General features: G+C 41.4%; 3 protein-coding genes across 3 annotated transcripts; 2 read left to right on the plus strand and 1 right to left on the minus strand.

The window, feature by feature from the left end:
* Positions 1 to 95: 95 nt before the first annotated feature.
* p4htmb (prolyl 4-hydroxylase, transmembrane b) lies at positions 96 to 8195 on the plus strand. The gene is made up of 9 exons (XM_083892984.1): positions 96 to 678; positions 780 to 861; positions 2528 to 2718; positions 2813 to 2909; positions 3744 to 3906; positions 5253 to 5438; positions 5648 to 5738; positions 5969 to 6092; positions 7503 to 8195. The coding sequence occupies exons 1-9, from the start codon at positions 310 to 312 to the stop codon at positions 7742 to 7744; spliced, it is 1545 nt and encodes a 514-aa protein (XP_083749110.1). The 5' UTR covers positions 96 to 309; the 3' UTR covers positions 7745 to 8195.
* Positions 8196 to 8396: 201 nt separating this feature from the next.
* slc26a6l1 (solute carrier family 26 member 6, like 1) lies at positions 8397 to 16123 on the minus strand (the record flags this gene model as incomplete). The annotated part of the gene is made up of 19 exons (XM_083892573.1): positions 8397 to 8423; positions 9532 to 9677; positions 9770 to 9824; positions 9981 to 10406; positions 10528 to 10638; positions 11246 to 11338; positions 11429 to 11498; positions 11852 to 11958; positions 12100 to 12195; positions 12295 to 12372; positions 13480 to 13593; positions 13702 to 13849; positions 13931 to 14013; positions 14268 to 14420; positions 14998 to 15162; positions 15272 to 15447; positions 15524 to 15634; positions 15742 to 15881; positions 15984 to 16123. The coding sequence occupies 19 exons, from the start codon at positions 16121 to 16123 to the stop codon at positions 8397 to 8399; spliced, it is 2439 nt and encodes an 812-aa protein (XP_083748699.1).
* Positions 16124 to 16880: 757 nt separating this feature from the next.
* Positions 16881 to 20151, plus strand: kbtbd12 (kelch repeat and BTB (POZ) domain containing 12). The gene is made up of 6 exons (XM_083892357.1): positions 16881 to 16991; positions 17211 to 18380; positions 18468 to 18738; positions 18844 to 18994; positions 19483 to 19680; positions 19782 to 20151. Exons 2-6 carry the CDS (start codon positions 17308 to 17310, stop codon positions 19949 to 19951), a joined length of 1863 nt encoding a protein of 620 aa, XP_083748483.1. The 5' UTR covers positions 16881 to 16991; positions 17211 to 17307; the 3' UTR covers positions 19952 to 20151.
* Positions 20152 to 22443: the final 2292 nt, after the last annotated feature.

Genomic DNA, 22443 nt, shown 5'->3' on the forward strand with positions numbered 1-22443 from the left:
TTTTGTGGACTCGGATGCGCAGTCAGTGCGCGCTGCTGCTGCTGCTGCTGCAGAGTCCGCGCGGCTGCGGCTCAAAAACACATCCACCATGTATTTCCTGTGAGAGATGACTTCTCTGCTTCAACGAGCGCATCATCAGCCGCTGCTCATGGATGGATTTTCCGCTCTTGTTTTTGAAGCGCGGGTCAGATTTTAGCTCCATCTTCCAACAGACGCGCTCGTTCTTGTTGTTGTTTTTTTGATGAATCACATGGATTTTGCTGCAGAGGAGGAATCAGGTCCTTGAGTCTCTCTCTCTCTCTGGGGAAAATGACTGACGACCGGGAACCCGCACACGACGAGGAGGACACGACGACTGCGTCCGGGAGCGCGTCGGCGGCGGCAGCGGCGGCAGCGGCGTCGTCCTCGCCGCTGCGGCCGCCGTGCGAGCGCCTCGCCGGGCACAAGAGCAGCGTGTGCTCGCGCTCCTACTTCGTGGTCGTGATGGTCTTTTTCCACGTTTACATCATTAATGTCATCGCGCTGTTGTTCTACGTGCACTACAGCAGCGGGCAGGAGGACGCGAGCCCGAGGCGCGACGCCGTCAGCGACAACCAGCGGCGCGCGGAGACGCGACGTCCGCCATCGAAAGCAGAAATACTGAGAGATGTTTCTCTGAAGAGGATCGAGGGGATAAGAGTGAGTTATGATGTGGATGTGTCGGTGCTGCAGCACTGACCTCTGTGTCTGTGTCTGTATCCACACTCACAGCATCACTTATTCTTGTATTTATGTTTCAGGTCGGACATGTTCAGACTGTGACACTGGTGCCAGGAAAAGTGCATGAAATGCGGACCCTGAGCCTGAAACCTCTGCTGTTTGGTAAGAACCATCAATAAACACACGGGTAGGCTACAGGGCCGGCTCTAAGCATAGGGGTGGGGGTGGATGATGCCCCCCTCAATGCTCCAATTTTGTTCCACATGATTTAAAGTCATTTTCATTTTTACTCCTTTGAATATGTTGTATTCATGCTTGGCCACACACTTGACAACAATACTACTCTTATGTTTACATCAATCTATCAGACACTGGTGTGCAGCTAAATGCTAAGCTAACAGGAGACAGTTAGCCATCGGACCAGCCTTGTTCTCATCTCGACAGCTTATGTACCAACTAACTTCAGATGGTTTGATGCACTTCTGGGCTGCATATTTTGAACTCAGATCAGATTATTAAGGTTCACATTTGAACAGACATCCAAATTGTGTTTTAAAGTGTGTAAAGTATGTTTTTATCCAAAAAGGATTAAAAAAAATGATTCCATTATAAACCTAAAATTGAACATAAGTGTTAGCAATGGACTAATGTGGATGAGTTCACCAGAGTACTAAGTCTTGAAGGCTGACATCCAGTGACCAGTATCTCTTGCAGTAGTTACAGGAGGATTTACGGCAATAACTATCATTAATTAACTTTAAGTAAAATGTACATTAAATGATCTGAGAGAGTAAATGACTGTACGTCTGCGCTCTGTTTACAGCCTCACAACTAAATATGTCCCATCACATGCAGCAGATTTTGGACCAATCAGATCACACTGAGGGCTGCTTCACTATACATGCTGTGTTTACACGTTGCTGCCTGGAATCTCTGTGCCAAATGCACCGACGACAAAAAAAATTGCTACGCTGCAAAAAAAGAGGCAGGATTTGCAGAGAGTTCAGAGATGGTGAGAGAGCAGCCATGTCAAACTCGGGTATATTAAAGCCCCCCTTTAATTTAAGAGGCATTAAAATAGCAATAATGAAGGATAATGAACACACAAAGCATTACATGATCAATCGAAGCTGCAGGAAGCTGATCGATTAGAGAGCTCCCTCTGCACATTTGACCCAGTTAAGGGAAATACATTTGTACTACATGGACACACAGTTGTCGGCCATCGGGTTTTATTGATCGATCTCAACCTGAGGGAACAGATTATGGTAACTCTTTAGATTAGGGAACACATCTTCACCATTAAGGTGTTTACTAACATATACAAGTAGCATTCTAGCCCTTTATTAGTAAATCATTAAGCACATATTAACACCTTATTCTACCTCTATTACGACATGAATTAAGTTTTTCCTACATAAGGTGTTAATACGTGCTTAATTCTTACTAATAAAGGGTTAGTATGCGACTTATATGCATGTTAGTAAGCACCTAGTTAATGGTGAATATGTGTTCCCTCTCTTATGTTACCATAATCATTATCACAGTCTCTCAGAGACAATGTTGGGAAAAGGTTTAAACAATTTCTATATTATCTACGTTTCCATTTGGGGGCTGTGTAAAACTGCTGCTGCTGTAAAATAAAACAACGATAAAACACAACAATGCAACGTGACAGAGCTGCAAATGAGAAAAATGTAAAGCAAGCGTTACAGAAAGTGCTGCAGTCAAAAAAAAAACCCTGTCGTCCCTGGAGAGTTTTCCTCCTCCGTATCTCAGGTTTTTTTCCTCTATCTCAGGTTATTTTCTCTGTGGTTTTTCTCCGCAGAGATTCCTGGGTTCCTGTCCGAGGACGAGTGCCGTGTTGTGATGCAGCTGGCTCAGCTCAAGGGCCTCATGGAAAGTCAGCTAATGGTGCAAGAAGGTCAGGAGGATCTGGCCAAGGAGCTCAACCTGAGCCCAGAGGAGATCTTCAACCTCCTCGATATCAACCAGGACGGACAGCTGCAGCTGCACGAGGTGTCGGCGTCCGTCTCGCGTTTATTGTTATTGTCAGGACATCAGTGTGAAAGTAGATCACAGAGTAGATTAACTTTCCTGACCTCATTAACAGATACTGACTCATTCTCGTGTGAGGGACGGCATTTGGCTGACTCCGGAGAATCTGAGAGAAATCTATGCCGGGCTCAAAGCTGACAAGGATAATAATGGTTAGAAATCATCTTCATTCATTACTTTGGACGATTGACCTTTCTTTCTTTACTTAACCTCATATATCTTGGTTTAGATACTGTGCTTGAAATCATATTAGTGGAGTTACGGATTATTGACATTGACGCCTGATAAAATGTGGCATTAAATCTAAATCATTAGCTTTAACCCCTTTAATACTTTGTTTAAACGTACAGTATATCCAGAGGCTATAAGAATATGCAATATAGAGTGTGTCTTATATCCTTTTCAGCACAACCTTTAGGCAATTTGATAAATAAATGTTTACTTTTCACCAACAATATAAACACACCTGAGCAAAAAGTCCTCAAAATGTTTAAAATCAGATTGAATTTGTGAACTACGTCACGGTCTAATTTTGTGACTTCTGCACAATTATTGCTTTATATCACAACTAAATGAGAACTAAGGGTTAATTTGTCGGTATATTTTTATACACGTGTAAAAAATAAAGTTACTCCAGTGTAGTGTTATATATTTGTATAGACATCACTGGTGTTTTTGTGAAAAATACGACCGCAAACAAAATAGTTCACTATTTTCAGCATCAATTAATCAAATCTTTAGGTTTTAACACCGACTAACCTCCGGTCATACAAATCCATAATGTTGTAGGTATGACATTTAAATTTTAATTAAGAATACATACATTCATATATTAATTTGTGTAGATTGACGACTAACGTTTCTTACACTGAGCCTAATTAAAACAATTTAACATATTTCAGCCATTAATGTAGATGATGATTGTTACTCAAAGCTGCAGCATCTGCGTGTTATTTACCGTCTTGTTTATGGACACCGGGTTGCAGGTTTGCTAAGTCTGGAGGAGTTCAGGCTGCTGAGCAACGACGCCTTTCAGCGCTTCCTGCTGCAGCGAGGGGTGAAACGGAGTCAGCTGGTGAGAAACAGTCGACACACGTGGCTCTATCAGGGTAAAGGAGCTCATCAGGTCCTACAGGACATCAAGACCAGGTTAGTAAGATACACCATTACCCCTGCTTTCATCGTGTGATGGGTTAAAGGAGACATATTATGCAAAATCAACTTTTTAATCATGTTAATAATTATATTTGGGACTCTGGAGGCCCTATGAGTGGGAAAAGCGTGGTCCCCCTCAGTCAAAGTACAGGAGATAAAACGTGATGTTGACTTGCGCACAATTCCTGGAATTGTTGTCTCGTGGAGCTCCTCTCTGTCCCTAAAAAACCGCGAGAGTGCAGACGAGGGCAATAGTATCCTGAAGAGCGGAAGTCTGCAAAGTGTTCTATTCTTGGCTGCACAGTGCAGCACAGAGTGCTACACAAACTTCCAGCCTCAGAGGATTTACGTGTCCAGTGGATACATTTTATATATAATGACAATAGTGATGGCTTTCCCAAATGCTAACTGCTGTTAGCTGCCGTTAGCCTCAGTGACGCTGACGTAGTTTCCTGTGTCTCATTTGCATATTTAAAGAGACAGGCACTCAAAAGCGAGCGTTCTGAACAGGGCTGTTTTGACAGAGTGATTGAACTGATGTGGTGCTTCATCCTTAAAGGGGACATATTATGCTAAATCAACTTTTTTATCATTTAAATCCTTATATCTGTGACACTGGAGGTCCTATCAGTCGGCAAAGTGTGAAAAAAGATGACTCACTCATGTTTTTGTGGTCCGCCTCAGTCTAAGTACAGGACATGAAACACGAGATGTTCTGGACTCATTGGGATGTTACAAGGCGCTAAATTCCTGGAATTGTCTCGTGGAGCTCCGCTTTGTCCCTAAAAAAATGCAAGAGTGCTGGTGAGGGCAACGGTATCCGAAAACCGGAAGTCCGCAAAAAAGTTCTATTCTTGGCTCCACAGTGCAACACAGAGTTCTACACAAATTTCCAGCGTCAGAGGATTTATCTGTGGAGTGGATACATGTTATTTATGACGGCAATGTGCCTGCTAGAGCCTGCAAATGATCACTTTTCCAAATGCTAACTGCTGTTAGCTCCCAGTAGCCTCTGTGGCTGATGTAATGTCCTGTTCCTTAAGTTTCGTTTCACTTTTTTTAAGGTGGACCTAAAGAGATTCTATTAAACAGAGCGTTCGAAACAGGGCTGTTTTGTTCAGAGTGATTGAACTGATGTGGTGCTTCATTCTTATGGTATTTTGACCAAATCATGTCACAGACATGTTCATGAGGACACCAGGGAACTGGGTTCACTTGGAGAAATAGGGTCTACTTTAAATTGGCGAGATATGCGATTCTCACTTATAAAAAAATGTCTAGGGAGAAGGATTTAGAAATAGAATGACTCTTTCCTTCTATCCTCTGCCTCTCTAACAAAGAGTGACTCGCCTCACCCGGCTACCTCCCACATTAGTGGACCTCAGCGAACCGCTCCAGGTGGTTCGCTACGAGGAGGGCGGACACTACCACGCCCACCACGACAGCGGTCCAGTGTATCCAGAGACCGCGTGCACGCACACGCGACTCGCCGCCAACACCTCCACTCCCTTTGAGACGTCATGCAGGTCAGAGATCAAAGTGATGGTCAATAACGCAAATCTGTTCATGTGTTAGATCTTAGTTCATCTGAACACTTCCACTGTGACAGCTGGCATGTTCGTGTGTGTGGGACTTTGTTGAAGTGTCACTTACTTGTGAAGTTGTGTTTCTGTGTGTGTGTGTGTTTGTTTGCACCATACGTGTGTGTCAATTTAAATCTGTGCTGCACACTTAGGTACATCACAGTTCTCTTCTACCTGAACTCTGTTGATGGGGGCGGGGAGACCGCATTCCCTGTGGCAGACAACAGGACCTATGATGAAGTGGTGCGTAATAACGTACGGGTCTGGAAATTGTGTTCGGAGAGCACTACTGTGTACATACTGTGCATGTCTTTCATATCTGTGTTAGCTTCGGTGTTGTGTCAGAGTGTGTGTGTGTGTGTGTGTGTGTGTGTGTGTGTGTGTGTGTGTGTGTGTGTGTGTGTGTGTGTGTGTGGGCCTGACGTTTCACAAGCCACAGCGCTGAGTTTGATTTACGTCTTCTTCTTTTTTAGTGTCTCATACAGAATGACGTGGACCTTTTGGACACAAGGAGGAATTGTGACAAGAGTAATCTGAGGGTGAAGCCCACCAAAGGCACAGCTGTCTTCTGGTATAACTACCTTTCTGATGGAAGAGGTAAATCTGCCCTTATGTTCATTATCTTTTCTCATGTTTTTACTGGAAATAGGAACATATTGCCAGTAGTTGGTTATCTTAACTCAGCTTTAACCCTTAGAACACAGAGCATCATTACTATGTTTAAACACACAGTATACACACAATTTCACCATTAACTAGGTGTTTACTAACATATATAAGTCACATACTAGCCCTTTATTAGTAATAATTAAGCACATATTAACACCTTATTCTAAATAACCTTATTCTACCTCTATTATGACATGAATTAAGATTTTTCCTACATAAGATGTTAATACCTGCTTTTTACTAATAAAGGGCTAGTATGCGACTTATATGCATGTTAGTAAGCACCTAGTTTAAGGATGAATATGTGTTCCCTAATCTAAAGTGTTACCGAATGTGCAATATAGAGCTTCTTATATCCTTTCTTTTAGCACAATCTACTGTATAGGCAATCTGATGAAACATTTATTTCATTTTCACCAACAATATAAACAAAACTGAGCAAGAAAAAGTACTCAAAATGTTTAAAATCGGTTTGAATTTGTGAAATTAGGAAATACGTCACAGTTCAAAGTTCACTTGGCTCGTTTTTATGAACAAAAAGAAAAGAAAAACACTTCTAATTTTGTGACTTCTGCACAATTATTGCTACTTTATATCACGGCTAAAAATGTGATATAAAATGAATAATAACTTTGACTCAACAACACATAAGACAAAAAAACACAAATATTTTAAAGCCTGGATATGTGACCTATAAACACAAACCACCAGGATGTCCATATAAGGAGTTGTGTATTATTCCATGCGTGAGCAGTAGCACCAAGGGTTAATATTATTTTTTATTATTCAAACGTACACTACCATTCAAAACTTTGAGGTCACTTAGAAATGTTCTTATTTTTGAAGGAAAAGCACTTTTTTTCAACGAATATAACATTAAATGAATCATTAATACACTCTATACATTGTTAATGTGGTAAACGACTATTCTAGCTACAAACGTCTGGTTTTTAATGGAATATGTACATAGGTGTATAGAGGCACATTTACACTGTTCTAATGGTACATTGTGTTTGCTAATGGTGTTAGAAGACTATTGGATGATTAGAAAACCCTTGTGCAATGATGTTAGCACAGCTGAAAACAGTTTTGCTGGAAATATTTTGAATAAAAATCATTATTTATAATCTTGTCAATGTCTTGACTATATTTTCTGTTCATTGTGTAACTCTATTGATGAATAAAAGTGTGACTTTTAATGGAAAACACAAACAAAATGTATAGGTGACCCCAAACTTTTGAACGGTAGTGTACATTTTACCAATAATCTCAGTCCCTTTGATGTAGCATAACAATTAAAGTTTAACTAAGTTTTTAACTCTTTTTCTCTCTCACTAGGTTGGGTGGGGGAGCAGGATGAATATGCGCTGCATGGAGGCTGTGTGGTCACGCGCGGCACAAAGTGGGTCGCCAATAAATGGATCAACATTGATCCGGACTATGCTCGACAAGCTCGCTATCAGGAGCTGGTGTCACGGCAGCCAGAGGAGGAAGAGGAGGAGGAGATAGAGGATGAAGAGGACGAAGGACTGACGTTGAACGCTGACATGCAGAGATCTGACATCCATCAAGACTTGTAGCTGACTCAAAAAATTTGTATTTAAAAAAAAAAGAAGTCTACCCTCAGTCCTTTGCACAATGTTTTTTGGAAACTTCCTCTGTGACCAGTGTTTAGACGAGATTTATTCAGGGAATCGATTCACAGTGGGTTTATGCAACTGTAAAGAGAAGCTTTTGGTAAAAAAAAAAAAAGAATGTTGCTTAGATATTGTTATGCTGATCTTGTTTTTCCATCAACTTTAGTTCCCCAGTCATAGGAATGTTGCACTAGAAACAAAACAAACACCCTTTTGCACGCGTTCGCTTCACAGGTTTTTGCTGTTGAAATTTGCACTTGAAAAATTGAAATGGCTCCTGGAAACATTTCAATGTAACTACCTTGTTATTGAAATGACCAAATAGACTCAGTCAGTTTGATGCATGTTGCCTTGTCTCTGTTCCTCCAATTCATTATTCTCAGATTCCACTGAGATTGAAAAATACACATTTTGTTTGGATGTTTTGCTCTTTTTTCGTTTATTATATTTTTTGTTAGAATGCACTGTAACTCTCTTACACAGAATAAAGTTCAATTACAATAATGTGTCAGACTTGATGAAATGTATAAATATCAGTATATTTGAAGCATTTATTTACAAGAGTTGTTGTCCCGTTGTCCAGTGTTGTGAGTCCTTACAGTTTTGTACTGCTGTGCATGTCCTGAAATCAGAGCAGAAATCATCTCATGATCTAATGCTTTTCACAGATCATCAATAAGATAAGAGTATATATGTTTTTAGTCCCATTACAGGGAAATGTGCAGTTATAGCAGTGGGTAAAGTGTGTATTAGTTACTTTCCAGTTGTATATATCAGTGTTTATAATCAGATGTTAACTCCAGAGGTGGAGAGCAATGAATTACATTTAATCACGTTACTGTAATTGAGCAGTTTTTTTTGTATTTTGTATTTGTACTTTTTAAAGTACGTTTTTAAAATGTGTGCGTTTTTTTAGAAGTACTGGACTTCACTACATTTTAGATCACATCCGTTACTGAAAAAAATAATTTAAAAAATGAATAAATTCACACACCTGAAACTTTGGCACTGAACAAAGAGGACAGGTGAACGATGAAGACAGAAGAATGATGAGGACAGGTGAATGATGAAGACAGGTGAATGATGAGGACAAGGGAACGATGAGGACGACAGGTGAGCGATGAGGATAGTTGAACGATGAGGACAAGTGAATAATGAGGACAGGAGAACGATGAGGACAGGTGAACGATGAGGACGAGTGAATAATGACAGGAGAACGATGAGGACAGGTGAATAATGACAGGAGAACGATGAGGACAAGTGAATAATGAGGACAGGAGAACGATGAGGACAGGAGAACGATGAGGACAGGTGAACAATGGGGACGAGTGAATAATGAGGACAGGAGAACGATGAGAACAGGTGAACTGGCACTAATTAAGGTCCCTGATTGAATATTAAAGCATTTGTGAGCTTTGACCCATTTTGACTGATAGATTGTATTGTAACATATTTTATTTTATTTTAACGTTTGCCTTTAATGAAAAGCAATTAATGTGTTGTGTTCCCTTGTCCTTTTTGCACAACACAAGAAAGAACCTCAACCTTGTTGAAAAAAAAAAGTAACTATGTAACTTTTACTCCGAGTACATTTTTAGACCAGTACTTTTACTTGTACTTAAGTAATATGTTCTCAAACTAGTGGTACTATTACTTGAGTAGAATATTTCAGTACACTTTCCACCTCTGGTTAACTCTGTGTAATAACAAGGACGAGGCAGTTGACTCACCACTGACGGCTCAAATCTGGGAAACGACGTTGCTCCTCGATGGTTCTGACAGTAGAGCACAGCGTCATGAACTGAGGCGAAGATGTGTCTCTTTGTTATCGACTCTGAGAAGAAGTTGCCAAGCTCTAACTGCTCCACCACACAAGCTGGAGACGGGATTAAGGTTTGACACTGTGAGACGTCACAAAGACGATTATGGCCTGAATGGAGTCATTATCCACAGTATTCGCTGACGTACCTTGACAGCCAGAAATGTAGATATCGACATCAATTTCACTGAAGTCCTGGAAAATCTGAGAGTATAATAAAGACTGATTATTTATCCTCATCTCAGTGAATGATCAGGAAAACACACTTAATAAACACAGTTTTATCCTCAGCAATTAAAAGGAATGTCACACTAATGACCTTCCATTCAATCTTCTTTAATTTGTCCTTTTGCTACTTACATTTTTAATGGTCTTGATGGCCACCGTGTCAATGAAGTTAGCCGTGGATAAGTCGAGAACGATGGAGTGAATGTCCCAGGTCCACTTGCCCAGAGAACCGAGCGACACTCGCTCCAGGTCACGACTCAGCGTGTCCTCACTGCTGGAGCCCAGAGTGGTGGTGTCCCCGTCCTGCAGGTCAGACATCCAGCCCAAACTGGTCGAGTCTGGAGCTCCTCCTTTAAGATATTCCCATCTGCAGGGGCTGTCTATGTCTGGTGCTCGGGGAGAGGTCGGGATGACAAACACTGTCCCGTTCTCTCTCTCCGTCCAGCCTTGGTCTACGTTGCCTGGAACGTTCTCGTCCATGCGTGTTCCGCCACAGTCGGCCTCTTCCTCCACAGAGAACACGGGTGCAGCTCCTCTCTGTGCTCGTCTCTTGCGTCGGCAAAAGAAGTAAAACTGACTATCAAGTCGACTTTTTTGAGACTTTTTAGGGGACAACACTTGGTCAAGGAGACCAGAGGAGCACAAAGACAAACGACAACATACATTTCCTGTGCATTACCTCTCTCTTGACCTGCCTCTTGGCTCGTCTCTCAGCTCTTCTTTCTCTGCGTTTCTCTTTAGCCTCCTGACGCCTCTTATAGATGATCATTTTGCCGATGTCAAGCCCACTCTGAAGACAGGAAACATAAAATATTGACCATCATACAAGACCAGGGAAACCAGAAAAATTTACACTTCTGTTCAAAATGTTGGGGTCACTTAGAAATGTCCTTATTTTTGAAGGAAAAGCACTTTTTGTTCAATGATCATAACATTAAATGAATCATAAATACACTCATTGTTAATGTGGTAAACGACTATTCTAGCTGCAAACGTCTGGTTTTTAATGGAATATGTACATAGGTGTATAGAGGCACATTTACACTGTTCTAATGGTACATTGTGTTTGCTAATCACGTTAGAAGACTATTGGATGATTAGAAAACCCTTGTGCAATGATGTTAGCACAGCTGAAAACAGTTTTGCTGGTTCTTTGACTATATTTTCTATTCATTTTGCAACTCTTTTGATGAATAAAAGTGTGACTTTTAATAGAAAATACAAAAAAAGTTGTATAGGTGAGCCCAAACTTTTGAACGTAGTGTATCTAAATGTATTGTTTGTCGGCTAAAACAAGGAATTTGAATGAATTATGAGTTATAAATAAATAAGGTAATTGTCACTAGCTGTAGCTTTAAATCAGACAGATTTACGTGATATTAAGAAAGATAACAAACCTTTTGTTTCAGAGCCTCCAGGTAAAGCTCAGCGTTGGCAAAGTACACGGTAGCAGATGAGCGGAAAATAGTCACACCTGGAATTTCTCTTGCCTGAAAGACGGAGGAATATATTTAGCTTTTGTCGCAGTAAATGTGTTGTGTTAATATTGTACTTTTTGTGCAGGGTTTCGTTGCTTTTACCTCTCTGTGTGTCTCAATATCCAAGTACAGTTCTGTATCTGGAATATTTCCTAGAACAGAGTATGTTGGCCTGAGAATTGAGTAAAAAAACAGATGTAGGAATTATAGAATATTTATGTTCAATATTTTGTTGCTGCATGCACACACAAACATACACACACACACACAACCAGTTAATGTCTAACCCTAAACCGTAATATAACCACAACCCAAATCTTTGACCTAAACATAACACAGTTCTCAGAAATAAGGTTCTGCCTCATGAGGACGAGGTCTTGGTCTCCATGAGGACTACAGGTCCTGAAAAGGTCAGTGTTTGTACCAGAAAAGGTCCTAAAGAGGTAACAAATACAAGCACACACACTCACACACAGCATCATTCAGACGAGGCAGTGACAAATATATAATATGCTGAAGTCTTACATCTGAGTCCTGAATATAACTGTAAGCAGAGCAAAGGTGATGGACGCTGCCAGACCCAGATCTAGATTCAGGAGCAGCGTCGACACCCATGTGACCAACCACACCACCTGGGGGGGGGACACACACATACGTCACATGAGCCATTCTTAAAAGAACATTCTCCAGATTCAACACCACAGAAATTCAGTAACAGTTATGCAAAATTCACATGTTTTATTGGCAACAGCAAACATTATTCACGCTCTCACCAGGTCAATCTTGCTGTGTTTCCACAGTGTAATGACGTCAAAGTGCTGTTTGAACATTCCCTTTAGATTGACAAAGACAATGGCAGCGAGGACGGCCTGAAACGCATCAAACCCACGTCTTAAACTTCATCACAACGAAGACACGTAAAAACACTTTGTGTGTTGTTGTGCAGTAAAGACAGAAATGTGAAGAACCTTTGGCAGCTCCTGGAACAGTGATCCAAGTTTCAGTATGGTTACCAGCACGATTACAGCTGAGGCCAATCCAGCCATCTGCAAGAACAGCACAACGTTTACCAAGCAAGTCAAAATGGAGTGAATAACACACATTTACAACATTCTACTGTATAACTACTTAAGGTGTGGTAAGGGATTGCAACCAGCAGCAAAAAACACAACAGATAACAAGTCTAAATGGACGTTTACCATTTATTTTGTTTACTGAGATTTGGCTTGTGATGATGATTTTCTAAAAGCTCATATAAGAAACTGCAGTCATGATTTGATCTAGTTTTTGCTAAGTTATGAGTTGTTTCTCTCTCATTTACTGTAGCATCAACTCCATCTAGGAAAATTTCAAATTTAACACAAAATCTGGTGTCCATGTACGACTACACCGTTTTTTTCTCATTCAAATGTCTTGTTTTGTTTCTTAAAATTGTTAATACACTATTTTAACATGCAGTAAAGTGTAAATAACTGCCAGATATTTAACATTATTCTGGAAAAATGGGCAAAATCATTTACTCACAGGACATTTTCTGGCCCTGTCATAGTTAAAATAAGCAACAAAAAAAAGTCCAGAAGGACATTTTAAGGCTTAGGTGTTAAAGGGTTAATCAGCAATGTATTTGAATGTAATAGACTTTTGTTAATGTGTAAAAGTTACAGTTACAGCTTTAACTATCTGTTCGGTGTCGTCTTGTGACTTTGGTAAATTCAATGTTGCAAGAAAAATATTGTCTTTTTCTGCAGTACTTTGGTAAGTTATGAGTTGTTTATCAGTCTCTTACTGTATCATATACAGTTCAAATTTCAAATTTAATACAAAATCTGGTGTCCATGTACAACTAGAGTGTTTTTTCTCAATAAAACGTCTCGTTTTCCCTTCATTAAATTGTTAATACACTATTTTAACATGCAGTAAAGTGTATATAGCCAGATATTTAAAGTTATTCTGGAAAAATGGGCAAAAGCACTTAGTTAAAGGACATATTCTGGCCCTTTTGTGGTTAAAATAAGCCAAAAAGTCCAGACAGACATTTTGAGGTGTGTTAAAGTGTTAATCAGCATTATATTTGAATGTAACAGACTTGTGTTAATTAAGCTAACAGCTTTAACCATCTCTGTTCTTAATGTTGTTTTGTTAAATTCACTCACCTGTGTTTTCCCTCCCGTCGTCTCCTGGATGAGACTTCGAGACATTGACGAGCAGACAGAGAAACACTGGAAAAACCCTCCCACTGAATTACTGAGACCGAGCGCGATCAACTCCTGTGGACGTACGTGGACACAGAAACAGAAGAATATGCAAAATATGAAATTGGTTTGTGATATTATTGAAGAGAATTCAGGTAATATTACATTAGATTTTTGACTGACCTGGTTGCTGTCCACCTTGTATCCGTGTTTCAGCGCAAACGTTTTTCCAAGTGAAATAGATATGGCATATCCAACAATAGCCAATGCAAAAGCATCACCCAGGACTTCTCCCACAATGCTCACATCTGGAACACTGGGGGGACTCAAACTTTGTTGAAAGGCAGACGACGGCAAGTTAGTTCTACTATCCAAGATTGGGAATAGAAACTTGGGAAGTTTAAATCCTTACCCACTAGGAATTTCTCCAACCACTGATATAGTGTAGTTGGTGTTCAAGCAGGCATAGTTTGATAACAGTGTTCCTGCCACAATCTAAAGCAATCACAGAAAACACAGCACACATTACAACCTTTAAATGATTAAAAAGCTGGTGAATCATACTCGAAGTGTAGACCTAATTATTAGCTACAAGGATGTATCTTTTTTGCTGTGGACTGCACAAATGCAGAGGGCCACTGCTGATTCAGCTGCTTTTCTAGTGCTGCTGCAGCATCAGCATCAGCACAGAGGGCGCAAATGAAGACAGTGACATAATGCAAAGGGAGCGAGTCCTCGTAGAAACTCACTGTGACGAGCTCCACTGGGACGGGCACCGGCAGTTTTGAACTGAAGAAGGAGTTGAGTTCCTTGGCTGCGATTAGAAACACCATGGACACAATACTGACCACCATAGTGGGAAGATGAGTCTGTGGCAGCAAGGTGCAAACATCCTTCAGAGTCTGAAATGAATGAAATGATATAGGATTATGTTTAACGTCACATACAGACGTACACTACTGTTCAAAAGTTTGGGGTCACTTAGAAATGTCCTTATTTTTGAAGGAAAAGCACATTATTTCGATGAATATAACATTAAATGAATCATAAATACACTCTATACATTGTTGAAGGGGTAAACGACTATTCTAGCTGCAAACGTTTGGTTTTTAATGGAATATGTACATAGGTGTATAGAGGCCCATTTACACTGTTCTAATGGTACATTGTGTTTGCTAATGGCATTAGAAGACTATTGATGATTAGAAAACCCTTGAAAACCCTTGTGCAATGATGTTAGCACAGCTGAAAACAGTTCCGCTGGTTCTTTGACTGAAGGGCAAAATTATTATTTGGAATAAAAATCATTATTTCTACACTCGTCAATGTCTTGACTGTATTTTATATTCATTTTGCAACTCTTTTGATGTTGCAAAGTGTGACTTTTAATGGAAAACGCAACAAAATTGTATAGGTGACTCCAAACTTTTGAACGGTAGTGTACTTGCCAAGCTCACAACAAAACATAACAGTACTCACATACACCAGAGACAGTGGACCGCTAAACCGAGTCGGCGAAACGCCAAAGATGTACTTCAGTTGTGCCACCACGGCATGTCCTGCAGCGGCTGTCGTGTAAGCTCGCACCAAAGGTTCGGACAAGTATGTTCCCACAAATCCAAATTTGACCAAACCTAGTAATACCTAACGTAAAAAAAAAAACAACCATGAATGCATACATGAGTTTGGCAGCTATAACAGCAAAATAGGAGATGTTTAACGATTATTATTGTGATGGATGTTGTGTTCACACCTGAATAAGTCCTCCTAACACAGTGGTAGCAGCTGCCACCTGTATCCTGTACGAGTCCCGGGCACTTACGTCCACTTCTGCAGTGACATTCGTGCCATTCGTTTTGAGGAAATCCACATCTGGAGCCAGTCTTTCCGTCACACTGCCCACCATGATGCTGAGCACAGTGAATGTACCTACACGCATTAAAAGATGGTGTTATTGCAGAGGTTACATATGGCACAGTGTCTGTTTCTCTTTCGCTCTGCTTACCAATGGAAATGTGACGTGATGTTCCGAAAAAGAAGTAGATTAACGTCGGATAAAGGGATGAGTAGAGGCCAAATACAGGAGGCAAGGAAGCCAACAACGCATACGCCATACCTGTGGAAAAACAAGAGTGTCGTTACCCCTGTGTCGAAAGGAGTGTGGAAGTTCAGATTACAATACCCTCAACTCAAGGAAGTAGAGAAAATTGACTTGTGTTATACCCTGAGGCAGGTGCATGATGCCAACACTCATGCCAGAGATGAGGTCTGACATGCCATAGTCCCAGACTGAGTACTTGGGCAGCCAGTAAAGCACAGGCAAGCTGCTCATCACACTTCTTTTCAGTTTGGGCACAGAACATCTGGAAAATGTTTGGAACATTTACTCAACATACTGTAGGTCTATGTTTTTGGTCATTGAAGGTGACATTCAAGAAAGAAAGAAGCAAGAGGGTTTTCTTTACCTTAAAGAATCTTTGAAGCGTTCAGTCAGAGACGTGTCCGTGTCGGAGACTATTCTTCTCTGCGTTACCTCTTCCAGTCTCAGCTCATCGAGCACTTCCCTCTCCACTCTGTATTTCCCAAACCCGTGTGTAGTGTCCATCAGGCTGAATCTGTCAAAGTCTGCGCAACTTCAAAGATTTGTTCCTCTTTTGAGATGTCTACCAAAGACATATGCTCCAGTTCTACTGTGTCTCTGTGTGTGTATATGTACATCCCGGTGCCTAATAATGGTTAACTAAAGTCAGGATGTGGACGCAGGCCTTTCATGATGAATGGCGGACTGGAAAAAGCAAAGGATGCAATTATGGTCCTAAAGTGGAGATTGATTAACTCTGCTGAATTTCAGTAGTATGTTTGACAGCCTCGCTCCTCCTACACCATTCACTCTGCTTTTTCCAGTTACTTGCAAAAGTGAGGCTAATGAACCGTGAAAGGATCGGACGTCATTAGTAACAGTCTTAAATGTTACAGAAACATAATGGAAAAGTTCTGTTATTTTAGATCATGTGAGAATTAAGTATACACTGGGCCTTTAAATGGGAGCCGTCGTGAAATATGAATCTCAGCTGGCATGTTAGTCATACCAGGGCTGTGATCACCAGAGGGAGGCAAACAAACTCATGAAGAATTACCCAAAACAAGGAACTATTTTATTTAGAGGAGTAGTTTTAATGGATATCCCCATAACTTACTGTAGTTAACATTGTTACTGGTGGAAAAAAACACATCTCAGCCCAGATCACTAAAACCTTTCTGACCCACTTGCTCTCTGACACAACAGTGTCTATTTTTGGGCTGGTGGCTCAACGGGCCACTGCAGTGAAGGGGGGGGGGGGGGGGGCACATATCTTTGTTTCATGCAACAGCGCAGATACTAGACGCTAACCCCCCTGACCGAGGCAGGCAGCATCAACAACACACGTGAAGAAAAACATGGATACAACACCAGAGAAAAGGCGCTGATGTTGGTAGGACATTTTAAAAAAGAGGCTTTTGCATGATAAGGGCTAGATTAGCTAAGGGCTATCCTTAGTTAATGGCTGCTGAAATAGCGGTAGGTTTGTTGGGCACCACTATGTGGTGGCCAAGTTTTCATCTCAAGAGTAAGGTTTGGCTTTGCATTATTGTACAATAGTTAAATTGTTGATATAGTTCTGATTTATGATGCTATGTTCTCTCTTTTCCAGACACAAACATTTCAGCTGATCATTTGTAAGGACGAAGAACCTCTGGTTTAACTTCATTGTTGTTATAACTAAAAAAAAAAAAAAAAGTTAAAACAAAATGGATCTTACCACCAAACATGGACTGGTCCTGCTCGACCAGTTGAGGAGGATGAGGGAGTCTGAGCATCTCACAGATGTGGTTCTGGTGGCTGAGGGAATCAGTTTCCCCTGTCACAGAGTCGTGCTGTCCGCCTTCAGCCCTTACTTCCGCGTCATGTTCACGTGTGGCCTTCGCGAGTGCAACAACAGAGAGATATTCCTGCACGACACCCCTGCAGACAGCCTGGCTCTTCTCTTGAACTACATGTACTGCTCAGATCTGCCTCTTACTAACTCCAATGTGCAAGGCATCTCCATTGCAGCTTTCCTCCTGCAGATGGACGAGGTCTTCACTCGCTGTCAGCTGCACATGACTGAGAACATGGATGCTTCCAACTGCCTCGGTGTGTACTACTTTGCCCGGGACCTCGGTGCAGAGGAACTAGCCGACCACGCTCATCGCTTCCTAAGGCAGCACTTTGTCCAAATCTGCCAGAATGAGGAGATCCTGGACCTGGAAGCCCACCAGCTGGGGAAGCTCCTGACCTCTGATGACCTGAATGTTTCCAGAGAAGAGACAATCCTGGATGTGGTCCTTCGCTGGGTCAAACACAGCACACTAACAGATGGGGAGGTTCGTACTCTGCACCTACCAGAGCTCCTAAGGAAGGTCCGCTTGCCACTGATAAGCCCCGACTATTTAAAAGAGGCGATAAGAAGAAACACGGCCCTGCTGGCTGATGCCGAATGTCTTGATATAATGAACGAAGCCTTGGAGGCCACAGCGATGCATCCCTCTGCTGCACCGCGTAAACTGAAGCTGCGTTACGGCATGGAGACCACGGATTTACTGCTCTGTGTCGGTAGCGATGGTGGTGGGATTAGGTCGAGATATGGCAACTTTGCCGAGCGCAGTTTCTGCTATGGGCCGTCCACGGGCCGAATCTATTACATCACTTCACCTCGCTACCAAGAGGCTCTGGGGTATGTCTGTGCTGGGGTTGTAACTCAGAGAAATGACATTATTGTGGCAGGAGAGGCAGGTGCTCGCAGAGTGGCCCGACAGAAAATTGTGAATGTTGAAATCTACAAGTAAGACAAATATAAAATAAATACATTATGACCATTCTTCACTTGCCTGACACACTAACAGTTACGGATTGCTGTCTTGGGTTGCAGGTACAAAGAAGAGACCCAAGGAACCTGGGAGCACCTGACATCGGCAGAGTATCGTGACTCATACACCCTGGGATCAGTGGGTGACACTTTGTACCTGATAGGCGGGCAGATGAAGCTGAAGAACCAGTTTCTCATCACTAACTGCGTGGAGAAATGGTCTCTGCAGGGTGGACCCTGGAGGAGTGCAGCACCCCTGCCTATGGCACTTGCCTATCACAGCATGGTCAGGATGAACGATCGCCTTTATGTGATAGGTGGTCGAACCCCACAGGTGAAGTAAAAACAAGGAACCGTAGTGTCTTGGAAATGATTCCAGAGACAAAAATTAACAGTTTCAATGATTGCACCTGTTCTGCTTTGTCACCCCCAACGCAAGTCATACCGGATGGATGACGAGCCAGACCGTCTCAGTAACCGCCTTCTGGAGTATGATCCCGACACAAACAGGTGGACAGACCTGTGTCCCATGAAGTTCTCAAAGTACCGCTGCAGCACTGTGGTACTCAACGGAGAAATCTTTGTCATGGGTAAGACTGGCTCAAAGCAAACCACAACTGTTAGTACACAAACGAGGCTTATATTAACCCAAAAGTTAAAAGTAAGGTTTATTTTTCTTAACTGCCTGGCAACTACATATTTAAATTAGTATTCTTGCTATAATCCCACGTTTGCTATGTTTATTAACATGCTCTATCGATATCAAAATAACAAATAAAATAAATATTTTTTTGCTTTCGTTTCTAACAAAATATAAAAAAAAGCTGTAGAATTTGGATAGATGGATAATGTACATTAGATACTTTTATCATACATATGGCACATAATGTCCAGTGTGTACCCCGCCAATCGCCCTATGTCATCTGAGATTGGCAAAGCACCCCCGTGACCCTCATGTGGAGGATAAAGTGGTAGAAAATGGATGGTTGGATGGATTGCACATACACAGAAATCCTAATTGTACAAAACTGCTTGAAAAATTATGTAATTTAACAACTACCTGATTTTGCATCAACAGGGGGCATTGGCTGTGAAGGTGTGGACCGCGGACAATCGCGCCACTGCCTCGACGCTGTGGAGATCTACAACCCGGATGGAGATTACTGGAGCGACGGTCCTCCTCTCCCGTGTGCACAACTCTCGCTGCGCACCAACGCTTGTAACGCAGGAGTGGTGGGAGGAAAGATCTATGTGTGTGGATATTTCAAAGGAGCAGGTGAATTAAAATGAATCAAAAATCCACATCAAATGAACAAAAAAAGAGGGTTTTAACATTGTTGTAATTCTGTGTAAATCTGTGTCTCGACAAACCAACAGATCGCCATGATGTCATAACAAAGGATATTTTAGAGCTTGACCCGTGGGAGAAGAGGTGGACAGTGGCGGCTCGGCACGTCCTGATGCATGACAACTACGACGTCTGCTTAGTGGCAAGTCTGAACCCGAGGGGGCTCATGTCCCCACCTGCAGACTTAGTAAAAGTGTGACACCCCTGCTACATCAGATCAGAGTCTGTTTGAGAGAATCAGTAAACTCATTATTATTAATGCACTTAACGCTGGGCCAAAGCCATGTTTTCTTTTCTTTTTTTCTTGAAAGCAGAAAAGGTCTTAGTCTGCATGAAAGAGGAGGTTAATGATTTGTTCAGTGAGAACAGAACGTTTGTAAATAAAGTGCTTGTGTTGCGTTTCTTTTACAGGCCTTTTCACAACTGTTTGATCAACTGAATTCTGCAGCTGTGACTTTTGTAGCTCAAACTGTTTTATTAGCAACAACAGGAAAGGCTTTCCAACAACATTAAACAAAATTATGAATTTTTTCCCATATAAATTGAGCCAAAACAAAAAGGATTTAGAGTTTTTACAGAACGAATGTCAGTAAAGTCACGTTGACAAACAGTGTGTATTTATATTAAATCAAACTACTCCTTTTTTTGAGTTATTGCTTGCAAATACACATGCACTGTCACAATATTATGGCGCACGGTTGTGGTATGAACACAGAGTATTATTATTAGTATTGAATTACAAAGCTCTATTTTTATGCTCACTATTACTAATATATAACATCTGTCCTCAATAACAAAATATCAAAATGTCTCTGAAATTATGAGGTTTATAGATAGTTCTCACTATCAGTAACTATATTAAGAGAATTATAATTTGTCTGAAAATACATAAATTCAAATGTATAAATAAGTTAATTAAAAAAATACATATATATTTTTCACTGAGCATTAAACGCAAACAAACATTTATCAAAGCGTTCATTCTTCAGAAAACTGAATCCACCAATAACAGAACTTAGGCACAATAATAATATAATGAATAAACAAATAGATAATAAACGGTGTGGCCTGTACTCCAAAGAAGTTACTACACGGTCTCATCAGTCCATGTCAAACAGCTGCCAGAAGCCCTGTGGCTTCACTGGGGTCCTCGTCTTCTCAGCTGACAGATTCACTAAGATGCTCTCGACTTCAGCCAGACTCACAGAGCTGTCGCTGTCCGGAGACCAGCAGCTGAGCGGCGTGATGAGGCACCTCGCATTCTTACTGGACGTGCGGTCTAGGTTAAGACTTTGCCGGCGACTTACCGTGTTCTCATTACAGCACTGAATGAAGGGTGATGAAACATTCTGCTCTTTGTTACTGTTCATCAACGGCGGACTGTTCTCATCCAAGACGATGCATTTACTCCTCTCTGGGAGCACCAGTGCTCTCTTTTTGCGCTTCCTATGGCCCCGGAGAGTTTGTTTCCTATTTTTAAGACCGAATACGGGCTTCTGAGGGGGAACATTCGCCTGTTTCTGTTCAACACTGGACAGGGTGAGTGTGAGCCGAGGGCCTTCAAGCTGGTTGCTCTGAAGGACACCGAGCAGCGACTGTTCCAGTCCTGGTGACGACTGGGTGGTGCTGTCCATCACAGTCCGAGAACTGATTTTGGCTGCATGCTCAGAGACGAGGCTGCTGAGCTTACTCAAGGCCTCTTCAAGCATCTTGCTCTCCCTTTCCTGCTCCTCTTTCAGACTCTCCAGACTACTCTTTAAGCATTGCAGATTTGAACCAAGTTCTGCGGTCGCGTCTGCGCTCTTGGAAGGAAAATGTTCTCTTTAGAAACATTTATTAGCATTCAAAATCTATTTGAAAATGCAGCTACACACTATTCACCTTCTTCACACTTTCTTCCAGCTCTGCCATCGCCTTACTGTGGGAGCTGACTTCATCTACCACAGTCTTAAAATGCTGGGAAATATCACTCTGAAGACCGTTCAGATTCTTTTCCACTGGGATGAAGCACAGAAAATATTGTAGGTTATATATATATACACAGGTTAAGAGAGAAATTGTAATAAGGCAACGAGTGACCAGTTATTAATTATTTGGTAAAGTGCACCATCTACTGTTGGAAATAAATACTTGCTCATATAGAACATATCTCAGTCCTTCAGGGAACGTACATGTTTGGAGGACTGTTTGGCACACAGCTGTGTTTTTCTCTGCACCAGTGACAAGTTGTTGAATCTGAAAAATATTGTTTTCAAAAATCACATTTCATCTAGTTCACATGAAAACAAAATATGGTTATCGTCACTTACATTGTTGAGGATTTCTCGAGTATGCTGACGTTCCTTGGCTAAAAGTTCACTGTGAAGTTGAGAAGGGATAAGGGACATATTTCTGGGGTCTGAATCCTCGTTTTAAGATATCTTACCTATTTGTTTTAGAAATGCACACATGCTTTGTTAAGTATCTGAATCCCACAGGTACCTTTCATTGTGTCCTTTTTCCCTTTTCCTGTCTTCTTCAAATTTCTCCAGTATTCCCAAAGCTCTGGTTTTACCCCTCAGTTCTCCAAACAGTAGAGGTTTAGTGTGATAGCTGTTGGTAAACTTTGGGTCACTCCCCTATAGAGGCATAAAAAAAACAACAGACATTACATAATCAAAGTGATTATTCACAGACAAGTCAGACAAATGA

This window comes from Microchirus variegatus (genome assembly GCF_963457635.1).
Source record: "Microchirus variegatus genome assembly, chromosome: 7".
Classification (NCBI taxonomy): Eukaryota; Metazoa; Chordata; class Actinopteri; order Pleuronectiformes; family Soleidae; genus Microchirus; species Microchirus variegatus.